The following is a 13,268-nucleotide window of genomic DNA, read 5'->3' on the forward strand; positions in this document are numbered from 1 at the left end:
ATGGATATTTTGTCTAAAAAAACAGGACGTTAATTAACCCACGTTTAATTTTTTGAAAATGCAGAAAATTATTTGTCACTCAACGCGTACTATATTTTTTGCCGAAATACTATAGTTTTGAAAGCACCGTACTATAATTCCACTTTCAAAATATGGCAACACTGCGGGAGCGCGTCCTCTCACCCTCGTTTTTTCCTATACTGCGCAGTGTTGCCAACCGTACTATAATTATAGTATTTGTACTATAATTTTGGTCCGCGTACTATGTACGATATAAAATAGGTATAGTACGCCCAAAATACTATAATTTTGAAAATCGTACTATAATTTTATATAAAAGTACTATAATTCTGCATTTGCCATTTCGCAATCGAGTGGTCTGGAGGTGGCCCGCGACGAAATATTTTTCCTAAAAAAAACAAGCCGATCATGAAAAATTTGGGAACCTGCGGCCCGCGACGAAATATTTTTCCCAAAAAAAATAAGCAGACCATGAAAATCTGGGAACCTGCGGCCCGCGACGAATATTTTTCCTAAAAAAAACAAGCCGACTATGAAAAATCGGGAACCTGCGGCCCGCGACGAAATATTTTTCCTAAAAAAAAACAAGCCGACCATGAAAATCTGGGAACCTGCGGCCCGCGGCGAAATATTTTTCCTAATAAAAACGAGCCGACTATGAAAAATTGGGAAAATTTTCATTTTCAACAGATGACAACGCGTACTATATTTTATATCCAAATACTATAATTTTGGAGGCTCTGTACTATAATTCCACTTTCAAAATATGGCAACACTGATACTGCGCGAAGTAGACGAACGACGAACTGCATAAGCGCCAGGTGACACGGGACCGATTCATTCGCTGGCGATTAGTTTAAAAAGATTCGTACGTTCAAGAACGACGCATGTCTAAATAATAAAACATAACCTACACCCAGTGTTGCCATGTCTACTGAAATTTCAGTAGATCTACTGATATTTTTTGCCAATATACTCAAAGAGATTAGTCTTTCAATCTCTTTGAATATACTGAATTTTTGATTTTATTTCGAAATTCAAGAAATCTACTGATATTTGTGTTTCTCCATAATTGATTGTAACTCTACCCAAGAGCGCCATTTTACCCATTTAATATCATCATTGTTTACAATAAAATAATATTATTAGTTATTTTTATCCTTATTAGTCTTAATTTATATCTAATATACTACATTTTCCAAAATCTACTGAATTTTTTGTCAAAATCTACGGAAATTTTAAATTTTGACTTGGCAACACTGCCTCCACCTGCACCTCGTGTCGCTGACAGTTCAATAAAATAATTTGTCATTCAACGAATTTTGGTTATATTTTATGACGACACCAACAATTATTCATGATGGCATCTAAACCTAAACAAATCAAAATTGATGAAGAAACTAGGTAAGCAATAGCCAATATTACACTAAATAAACTATACTGACAACTTTTTTTATAAATAAACAACAAAAGTCAATTCGCTAATAATGGAAGAACTATAATAAGTACAATATTTACGAAATAATTCCATTTACAATCATATTCCCATAATTATAAATTTGACGATTTTCTGTCAATGCAATCTTTCATTACAATGGGAGAATAAATTAGTTTACTCATATATCTAGGTACCTACTTATTTAGTTAAGTACCTATAACTTCTAACTTACATTGATGATTACTTACTTAATTACTTACTCATAAATTTATGCTTTCATTTAGTTTGTAATACTGTCAAGTAATCTTTTTAGAATTAGATTTACTTATATTGAAAATCTCTTCAACTTCTTTCTGCTTAGCATTTCACCGCTGACGGCACAGCTGTTGTGCCCTCATTAGTTGGCCGTTCGATATAATGAGCATGTTATTTAAATGTGGTACCTACCTAATTACATAGTAATTAAAGTAATTAAATGCTCTGCGATGAAAGGGCTAAGGTAATAGATTTGAAAATCATTTCAACTTCGTTCCAGATTAACTAAACTTCTCTTCAGTGACACCAGTGGGCTAGTTGAGAAATTCACCCAAGAAGATAACGAAGACGATTCGGATAACTTGAAAAAAGTTGAGAAAGATGCTTGGCACGATGAAGATGATGATATCAACATCAGTACAGCTTTAAACCTTCAAGGGCGTAAATTACCCGATGGCGGGGTGAATGCTTACTCTGGCCAATATGCTGAACTCGTAAAACACAAGTATAAGTTGCTCGTTGGCACACCAGAATGGGCTAAGTTAAACAAAGAAATTGATGAAGATAGCGATGAAGAAATATTACAAACCGTTGGCCATCTAGCGAAAAAATCTGTAACAACTCTTCCTAACAATTATCTTGAATACAAACGATTACGCTACCTCAATTTAGCAACTGGCAATGAGGGACCGATAATTAAAACAATTGAATTCCACCCCACTTCTAGTGTAGCCCTGGTTGCTGGAATGTCAGGAATTGCATCACTTTTGACAGTGGGTGGAAAAAATTACGAGAAACTGCACACAATTGCATTTAAACGATACCCCATTCACTGCGGACGGTTCTCTAAAGATGGTTCAGAAGCTTATTTAGGGTCGGTATTTCCACATTTTTATGTCTACGACCTAATGAACGCTAAATCATTGAGAGTACCGCTACCAAATGGAATTACAAGAATGAAAATGTTTGAAATATCTGATTGCGGCAAGTTTATCGCGATAGCTGGCAGATTCGGGGAAATACATATTCTTTGCGCTAAATCCAGAGAACTTATTAAAACATTGAAGCAGAACGGGCTTGTGACCGCTCTGGCCTTCAGTCCTGACTCGACAAAACTATTCTGCCATGCATCAGACGGACAGGTATCTGTTTGGAATATATCATCGTTACGAGTGTGCCACAAATGGACTGATGACGGGTGTATGTCGGGATCTTGCTTATCCATCAGTCCATCAGGAGAATTTTTTGCCACGGGAAGTGCCCAAGGTGTTGTGAACATTTATGAAACAGCAGATATTCTCACTAAGAAAGAACCCAAGCCTAAAAGAATGTTGATGAATTTGACAACAAAAATTTCAGGATTAAAATTCAATACCAGTTCGGAATTATTAGCTTTCCATTCTTCCAATGCTTCTGACGCAGTTCGTTTTGTTCACATTCCGTCTTTTCAAGTTTTTACAAACTTTCCAGGTCTTCGACCAAATCTGGGACATGTTTCTGTTGTAAATTTTTCACCAAACAGTGGCTACATCGGTCTTGGTAATAATAAAAAACTCGCCTACCTCTATCGTTTAAAACACTACAAAAATTATTAACAAATCAATTTCAATAAAAATATTATTTTTAAACCTATTTAAATGCTATTTTTATTTCCAATTTTTTTTTGAAAATATAAGTATCCTAGCATTTGTTCCCAGCTTAGTTGGGAGTCTTCCTTGACTGTTCCATATTACTTCACAAAAAACGAAATAATAAATGTGTTGTTAGTTCTCTTGTCCAGATTCTTGCATTTCAGTTATACTACTTGCATAAGTTGCATAGACAGATGTAACTTGACCAGCCACTCCATCTCCATGTCTTCTCACCTCCTTGCTCTTCTAATTGGTAGCCCACTATCCCCTAATGATACAACATTACACCGAAAATTTTTAAATAACATTTAAAAGGAGGCCTCCAACGTAGAATCTTGTTTAAAGATTTTTGTTTTAATAAAAAACTTTTAGTTTTGGATATTGTTAACTCACTTCAAAATATTGCCTAAGTACATATAATTGAAATAACATCATAGATGTGGAATGTGTGTGGGAAAAGTCCGTGCCTTTAGAACGGCGCACTGTGATTGGTCGGCGAGCGACGCTGTGATTGGCCCGATTTTTCAATAAAAATTTAAATTGAATGTTTTTTAATTAAACGTTATTTTTTTAGAAACAAAATTTAAATGTTCTTTTACCCCCCTTTTACATTTTCCTTCCAATTAGGTTTTTTTTTTCAGTCCCTTAAAAAACGTAAAATAGGGGTTATACTGTATTTCTGTCTAAATTGGATTTCAAATGCCCAAATGTTTTTTTGAATAAATTGTACCTATATTATAAATGATTAAAATGTAATTTCAATTTCTTTTAGATATTGTAGATATGTATCTATATTTTATACACATTGCATGTTTTTTGTAAGCACTTGAATAGTTATAAATTCTAGTGTGCATTTGCTCTGCTTGGAATGGGTAAGAAGTATAACTACTCATAACTCTGAATTTAAATAATTAGTTTTTTTATATAAAACTATAAAATATCTTTTTTTATGAAATCATTTTTGTAGAATCAATGGAACTGAAACTGGAATTTTTTTAAAAAGTAGTATTTCTTTTCAGGTTAAATATGATCTGATGAAATTAAGAGTAGGTACCTACCTAGTGGTTACAGATAGGAAGAAAGTTCGTAACCTTTTAATTTGAATAAGAAAAACTTACAAGTAGCTTGTTAAATAATATGAATTTAGATTTCACTGTTAAATCATGTTAAAATCAGTGACATCCCGTTGTACTGAAAAGGCCATGCACTGCTTAGCGACAGAAAATTAAGGTATAGTTTCAATATTAAATTATACATATTGGGATTGAATACTGAATGAAAATATCAATACCGGTTTTTCGGTATTCCTTATTGAATACCGGTATTCGTTAAAACATAAAAAACAGAAGTATTTATCAGTAAATATAGCTATTAAAATCTCTTTAAACATTATTTTATAAGAAAAACCTACTTACATTTATTATGTTGCCATTTAAAAATATGTATTGATCTTAATATTGTAGAATTGGTAATTTTCACAGGGCAAATAAGTGCGGCTGCAGGAAAATTTTCTTCAATCCAACAAGCTTGTACAGTCACCAATAATTATATGAAAATTTGTCACAGATGTTTTCTATTTCGAAATAATATTAATATATTTTCATTTTAGCAGTACATAACTTATATACTCAATTTAATAAGCAATACAGTTCAAAGTAATGAAAAAATAACATTAAATTCATTTTCAAAAACGTAAATGAGTGTGGATTCTACCGAAAATTCCGGTATTTTGGATTTTTAAAACCGGTATTGCAATCCCTATATACATATTATTTGATAGTAGATTATATGGGCATGAATTATTTCGCCTACAGCGCTTATACTGTAATCTGCTTTATTAGTGGAAGAATTTATATACTTATATTAAAGGTTGCATACTTTATATTTATACAAACAGTTTGAACGCATTAATTTACTTAGGGAAAATTAAAATTTGTTTGCTCGTTTTTTTATCACAGGGGGCCTCAAAATCAGGCCTCTGTCACTAAGTGCACCACTGTGTTTCCAGTTATTTTGTTCTTCAAATGCGGTAGAAGAGTGGTGGCCAAACTGTGGTGTATAGGATGATTACAAGTGGCGCATTGCATCTTTGCGCCTACTTATTCTTCTGAAGTAAGCACCATAACTGAATCCATTTTGATATTTTCAACACCTGAGTGCTGATTAAAAGCAAAACATGGTCACGAATTCAAATTTGAAGAATTCTCTGCTGCTCTTAGTAACAAATTAAACACCAAACATTGAAAGACTAGCGAAATCCAAAAGCTCTGTGCTCCATCCCGCTTAGAGCTCTCTCTCTCATCACATCCAATAACTGTGGTCCAGAGTCATCTTCACCAAATGAGAATCTCCGGCAGCTGTAGCACCATCAGTCCAAGAGATCATTTCTGAATATTGTAGATTGGTGCTCCAATAAACATGTGTTTTTTGAACTAGCATACCTTAATTTAATTGAGTTATTCCTTTTCCTCCCCTAAGCGAAACAGATCCTACCCCTATCCCTATTTTCCAACCCTAACTGTGAACGTAAGGCAGAAAAGGTGTTCGAGTTGTATGGCGCATCTGAACTCGTCTGTGAAAAAAATTGGCGCATGGTATGCAAAAGGTTGGCTACCCCTGCGGTAGAATCTTGCAATTTCGAGGGTATTGTAAAGTTATAGATATTAGAGAAGCAGCTGGCAAACGCTGATGGCCAATAAGCAGCGCATGTGCGCTATTCATACTACCGACAGAATTAGAATCAGGAGGCCTTCATTCAGCATTGGATTGATCCAGGTTAATAACAATTAACCCTTTCAGGGACAAAATTATGAAATCCGAAAAATATTTTTATCATGACTTTCTTTTTGCTTAGTGGATGAAAGGCGAAAATATTTTTTTCAACATTAAATAATATAGAAAAGTATGTGTTCTCATATGGGGACTGAGGTAATTTTTTTTGTATGTAAATAAGTTATATCCAATTAAAATAGTTCAAAATGTTTATGGAATATATTTATTTTTAAAGAATATTCTCTAATCTTTACAAATTATGTTTGGAACTAAATAGTCTACTCTGTTTGAAAAGGTTCCACATTCTGGGCAGAAAGGAACCTTTTATTTTTTCCCGTTAGTCTTCTTGAAATTTGCATAGCATTTACAGTGGATTGCCTTTATCATGCTTTTAATACAATATGGTGTCACTTTATAGGTGGAGTGGTTGAACTTGTCAGTACGTGCTTGATCTTGGTAAATAAAAAAATGGCCACTTCACTTCAGAATTCCAACAAATATTCCTTACTATTATGGTGCTTTGCATACTTGCATACTAATAAAGTATTTAGCTTATCGTAATTAATTTTCTACAAACATGTATCTCAAAAAACACAACTTTTCAGGAGAGGTAAATAACAACTTTGTTCTGTTTTTAATTCAAAAATAAATTTTCTTTTATGAAATATATGGGATACGTGTTTGTCGAAAATTAGCGACGTTATGATACAAAATTCGCGAGTACAGTACACTCTCAGTAATCCGCCACTCGATTATCCGACAACTACTATAATCCGCCATTATTTTTACTAGTTGAAAGCACAAAGACAAGCTCTATAAATCGCCGGTATTCGATTATCAAATTCAGTAGTCCGCCGCGTACAAGTATACAACGCAGAGACGGGTTTATTTTTGGAAACTTCTCCTTCGTAAAACGTACGTTCATCGCGAAAAAAGTAATGTACTGGAAAGAAAGTGCCCAAGGACGGCATCACAATTATGCCATGCTCCAATGTAATCGGGACACAAAATGAAGCTTTTGGTCATTGGGAAAGCCAGGAATCCTAAGCCATTCAAGAATATCTGCCTCACTGAACAACTGGTTGTGTCAAGTGATTTACTGTTTAATATTTAGTTAATACCTACTTGATTTTAATTATAAACAAAACCGTAATTTGCTATTACAAATTTCTCAAACCTGTTTTAATTTTACCATATTTTGTATGCATGCACTATAATCCGCCGCTTTCACTAATTGGACACTTGTCTGGTTTTTGGGGTGGCGGATTACTGAGAGTACTGTATCATCTTTTATTTGTATGGCGTAGGTACATTACAAGATAATGAAAAACAACCCTCCCATATTTTTATTGCATGTCTTTACAATACTCGGTTGGCTACACTTTTATTATTTACTTCTTACTATCGGTTTCATCCATGTGAGGCCAGCTTTAGGATGTGGGGGAATTGGGTTTGATTCCACAGTACGTTAATAAAATATGAACCACATAATTGTCAACCCATTGCACTATGCTTTCTTCTAGCAAAACATCCTCATCAATACTAACATAATATGTAATACAAATTTTCCAGTCAGGATCAATGGTATCGTTGTCATTAGACATGTCTTCCTGAAGAGTTCTCAGGGAACTCGGTTACAATCTCTTCAATCTCACTCTATGTTAGAGGTCTATAAAAATACAAACATTAGAACAGACCTAGAACCCCTATGGCAGGTATGTATTTAGTAATAGAAATGAAACAATCGCCAACACTCAGGCTTTGAGAAAATCACATAAATATATTGTGTTCTCACCGGGTTGAACCAGGAGCTCTCGATGAAAGGTCAGCGCATCACGCACTGCACCATAAGAGCCGCTATGACCCCTTTAGCAACCAATAATAGTGTTTTGCTCAATTTCTTTGTTATAGAAAATAAGAAAAGCTCTATTTTTTATTCAAAATCTTTGGTTCCAACTGATTTGAGAAGTGGGAGTTATCTATCCACTCCACAGAAAGGGTGATAACCTATCCTGGAACTAGTGGCGAAGGATGGAGGTAGGCTGTTAAGATCCAAAATGAAGAGAGCACATTAAGCTGTGCTTGTCAGTGAAACGCATTGGTTTACATTAAACTAAGGCTACAATGTGTAGATAGTGTTTGTTAGTTCTGTTCTTAAAATTCAATTAAACTCTGCCTGATCTAAGCCATAATAGATAATAGACAAAAAATATTCATTTATTTATAAAATAATATTTTTTATCGAGTAAATCGATATATGGTTTTGCATAGGTATGGGTAAATGAATTTAAAATAACTATCTAATACTATCTGTGACACGTATTAATTCAAAGAAAACAAATAAGTATGACTGAAAAAGTATGCACTATTTTTGTCGGACCGCCCATAGTATGCCTAACCATGTATTCAGTGGCGGCCGGTGACAAGAATATGAGGGAGTGCAAAAAAGACTCACCTATTTATGCAAGAAGTCCATCCTCCGATCCTTGGATTTTGAAAACACGTCAATAACACGAATATTAAAGTCCGGTATTGACGATATCAATTGTTTTTCTATACTTAGCATCGCAAGAGCATTTAGCCTGCCTTGAGACATGGTATTTCTCAAAAATGACTTAACTCTCTTTAAAGTTGAGAAACAACGCTCACTTTCCACTGAAGTCATCGGAATTGTACACATTATTTTTAATAGGGTAACACTTTCACTAAATACTTCCAGTAAATTATTATTAGTGAAAAGTTGAAGTATCGACAATGCTCCATCAGTAACGTAGAAATCTTCTCTACTGTATAAGACTATTAGTTCATTTTTAAGTTTAAATTTGTCAATAATGTCGTATAATGATGTTACCGTATTAAAATCTGTAGTTGGAAAATTTGTATGATAATCCCGGAACTTTTCACTAAAAAACAATTTGGCTATTACTAAATGACCTTTATATTCGAAACGATCTTTCGCTTGGTTCACTATAATGTCGCATAGGTACTTCATTGCATATCACAGAATGAGGTAAATCATTGGGACGACGTTTTTTCGATGGTTGAATTTGTGACATATGATTATTTTGACGAATACATTGTATAGCACGCGTAAAGTGTTCAATGTCCATATTTATCTCCAACACGTCCTTTGACCTCGATTGAAGTTGTTTAAAAAGTATATCACAGTTTGGCATAATTTTGGCAAAGAAATCTAACCAATAGTTAAAATTGTCTTCGTTTAAATACCGTAACAACATTCCAGCTTGATTAATGGTATCGGCGTCTAAATTTTCAGATTCTAAAATGTGTTCCATGCACTCTTTTAACTGATCTCGATAAGTATGGACAACAGTAACTGTTCTTATATTAAAATTCCACCTCGTTGTTGGTGCTGCTGGTATTTTTCTATGAACTATTTCTTTCAAGATATCAGTTTGCTTCGCAGACCTCGAAAAAAAAATTGGAAACGCTCGTAAATTAGCAAAAAAGTTTCGGACTATGGTGTTAGCTGAAACACTTCTTTCCATTATCAAATTCAATTGATGTGCATAACAATGTATGAAGTGTGCGTGTGGATACGAAGCTTTTATCAAAGCCTGTACACCACCTAATCGGCCACTCATCACGGATGCGGCGTCATAACTCTGGCCAATTAGTTGTGCTTGTTTAATGTCGAGAAGTTCTAGTTCTTTCAAAATTTCAGATGCAATACCTGCCGCAGTGTGGTTTTTCGGCGTCATAAATTTCCAGAATCGTTCATGGATCTGTCCGCGTAGTTCATACCTTATGACCAAAACAAGTTGTTCTGTAGTAGATACGTCCGTTGTTTCATCTGCTTGTATAGCTACAAACTTGCTTTGTGATATTTCATTTTTAATTTCGTTACGGCACACCTCTAGAATCGAATCTAAAATGTCATTTTGAATCGTTTTTGATGTACCCTTAAAAACACTATTGCTCTCAAAATGCTGTTTCATGGCTATGTCAATTTCCGAGACAAAGTCAATAAGCCCTCGGTAAACACCTGGATTATTTGAATCTGCAGATTCATCATGTCCTCTAAGAGCTAATTCAAATGCACCACAGAACTTCACACAGTCAATCAATCTGGATAAAATATAACGATTTTTGTCGACACGTTCGTTAAATTGTTTCACAGATAAACGGTACCCTGCATCCAATTGTGAACGTATATCTATTTCTCCCAAGACTGCAAGTTGCATTTCATTTAAAATATGTTTTTCTGAACCACTGTGTTTTTTGATATTTACTGACAGGTGGACCAAGTCTTGAATCCCATGGACCGTCCAGTTAACATCTCCGCCGAACAACAGACACGGAAAACAAAATAGGGTATTAAGAATATTACATCCGCAAAGCCATTGTGTTTTTGAGTACATTTGCACATTAAATTTCCGATTAACAATCTTCGTTTTCACTGTACACTTTTGAATTAAATTTATAGATGGCAAAGGACGGCCTGCCACTTTAATATCAATTCGTTTGGAAAAATCGTGACGATTGTCTTTAATATATGCAACTGAATACACGGTACTCATTGTAAATACTATTAAATCTATATTATAAACCCAACTGTCAAACGATCAACCCATAGACTATATCAACCAAACTAACAGTCGTGAATATGATTATATTTTTGACACAATATGCATCGACATGAAGTTCGTCATTTCATTATAATAATTAGGCTTCCAACTGTACCTCGACGCGTCGCCTGAGTTATATGTAGGAATATTCATATTGGTTAGTGAGGTTTGTGTATAAAAGTCCACATGACTAGTTTATGTGTGTGTGCTTTCGACCGGTACCGTATAGTAAAATAGGGTATCAAGAATATTACATCCGCAAAGCCATTGTGTTTTTGAGTACATTTGCACATTAAATTTCCGATTAACAATCTTCGTTTTCACTGTACACTTTTGAATTAAATTTATAGATGGCAAAGGACGGCCTGCCACTTTAATATCAATTCGTTTGGAAAAATCGTGACGATTGTCTTTAATATATGCAACTGAATACACGGTACTCATTGTAAATACTATTAAATCTATATTATAAACCCAACTGTCAAACGATCAACCCATAGACTATATCAACCAAACTAACAGTCGTGAATATGATTATATTTTTGACACAATATGCATCGACATGAAGTTCGTCATTTCATTATAATAATTAGGCTTCCAACTGTACCTCGACGCGTCGCCTGAGTTATATGTAGGAATATTCATATTGGTTAGTGAGGTTTGTGTATAAAAGTCCACATGACTAGTTTATGTGTGTGTGCTTTCGACCGGTACACTGTACTTGAAATGAAAAAAAGATGAAAAACATCGTTTCCAACGAAGACTCATGTAGTCTTATATAACTTTGGTGATTTTGATTCTACAAGCTTCATTTCTTTTGTCGTTGTGGTTGTCCGCTATAAATGTGCGTAAATTCAAGGAACACTTCGAATAATGCTCCTGGCGTGTCACATCGATGGAATTATTACGTGTGTATTGGTCGTGTCTCATCGACATTGTTTTTTCGACATTTGTGTATGGGTGACTGAGGCGAAGTGTTGAAGCGCTTGCGTTACCATTGTTCGAAAACGCGCGGAATTTAAAATGAGTGATTTCGCATAAGTTTTCGATATCGCATTTTTCTGAATACATGGGGGTTTTATATTATATATTTGTATTTAATCTATGATGGGAGTGCACTGCACACTTTGCTCCTTTACTAGAGCCGTCCCTGCATGTATTATGGTTTGGTTAGGTGGGGTTTAAGTGAATTTTGAAAACTAACTATCACCATCTGCAATTGTATTTTCAATTCAATGAAAACAAATAAGTATGACTGACAAAGTTTAGTGTGCACTATTTTTGTTGAATCTTAACAGCCGCCTGCCTCCATCCCTCGCCACTGGCGTATGGTGACTTATGGAGGATGTCCTTCAGAATACATGGCTTCATTTATCAAAATTATTGGTAATAAGAGAATTTCTTATTAAAGTTTTTAGTATAAAAAATATTTCTTACCTGAACCGGCCATATACCTATTATAGATTATATATTAGAAAAATAATTTTTGGAATCACTAAGCTCAAATTATATTGGAAGATTCTCAAAGTCAACCGTCTACCACGATCGCTCCGATTGTGAAGTCACTTTTGAGTCATGACCGAATTAGAACAATTCCTATTTTCTGGGCACGATTATGTCGAAGATTACGGAGAATGTATGAAAATATCCGAATTAACCTTAAGCTTTCAAGTGTGACCGCATAAGCATGCCCTGTCTTGTGTTTGACATAACACAAATTTGACGTTTGCATAATGAAGGCTACCTGACTATTCATTATTTTAATAGACAATAATAATACAAAAGAAAATTAATATCCTAGTTAATACAATCAGCAACTCATAACTTGTCCAAATTTCATTTGTTGCTTCACTTATAATCGTTCATATTAGCAACTGAGCGTTATGTTATAAACCAATCAAATCAAGTGTCAAGCTCGCTCGTCGCGTAGCTGAATTATTCCATGTAATTGCTGTTTAAAGTTGATAATTGCTCATGTGAATCTGCGATTCTGCTGGTGTAATCAGACATTCAGTAAGCAATGAATGTTCTTTCTAAGGTGTGCGCGCGCACACCTACCAAAATGTGTCCGCACACATGTTTTCATCCCCGCACAGTCCTCAGATTTGCCAGATTTTAGTAATAATTACAGGTGTGTTCAGTGTATGTAACAAACAATTCAAGTGAACAATACGATTGTTTGCAGTTACATATTATATAGTAAAATTATACTTATTAATTATAGAAAACTTATCTCCTAAAAATGTCAAAAAGGTGGATGTGATTTATTTCAAATGTGACACTGCTCAGATGCATTGATGATCCGCACACACAATATAAAAATTAGAGGGAACGTTGTCAGTAAGTAATAATAGTGTTTGCTTCAATGATTTTGTTTTAGAAAATAAGAAAAGCTCTATCCATCTCAATTTGTTGAAAATCTTTGATGGAATAACTATTACATTAATTTTAATGACATTTTCAAAAACCTTGATTAACTACTTTTCCTTTTATGTCACCATTACCTGAATACAAATGTTGACATTTCTGTTTCTCTCAAAATTCTCTATAACTCCTTAGTTA

General features: G+C 34.3%; 1 protein-coding gene across 1 annotated transcript; it reads left to right on the forward strand.

The window, feature by feature from the left end:
- The first annotated feature begins 1,282 nt into the window (after positions 1-1,282).
- wcd (U3 small nucleolar RNA-associated protein 18 homolog wicked) lies at positions 1,283-3,346 on the forward strand. The gene is made up of 2 exons (XM_085954446.1): positions 1,283-1,425; positions 1,995-3,346. The coding sequence occupies exons 1-2, from the start codon at positions 1,379-1,381 to the stop codon at positions 3,307-3,309; spliced, it is 1,362 nt and encodes a 453-aa protein (XP_085810572.1). The 5' UTR covers positions 1,283-1,378; the 3' UTR covers positions 3,310-3,346.
- Positions 3,347-13,268: the final 9,922 nt, after the last annotated feature.

This window comes from Rhyacophila brunnea, unplaced genomic scaffold (genome assembly GCF_057557595.1).
Source record: "Rhyacophila brunnea isolate RB1 unplaced genomic scaffold, BYU_Rbru_1.0 scaffold_10, whole genome shotgun sequence".
Taxonomy (NCBI): domain Eukaryota; kingdom Metazoa; phylum Arthropoda; class Insecta; order Trichoptera; family Rhyacophilidae; genus Rhyacophila; species Rhyacophila brunnea.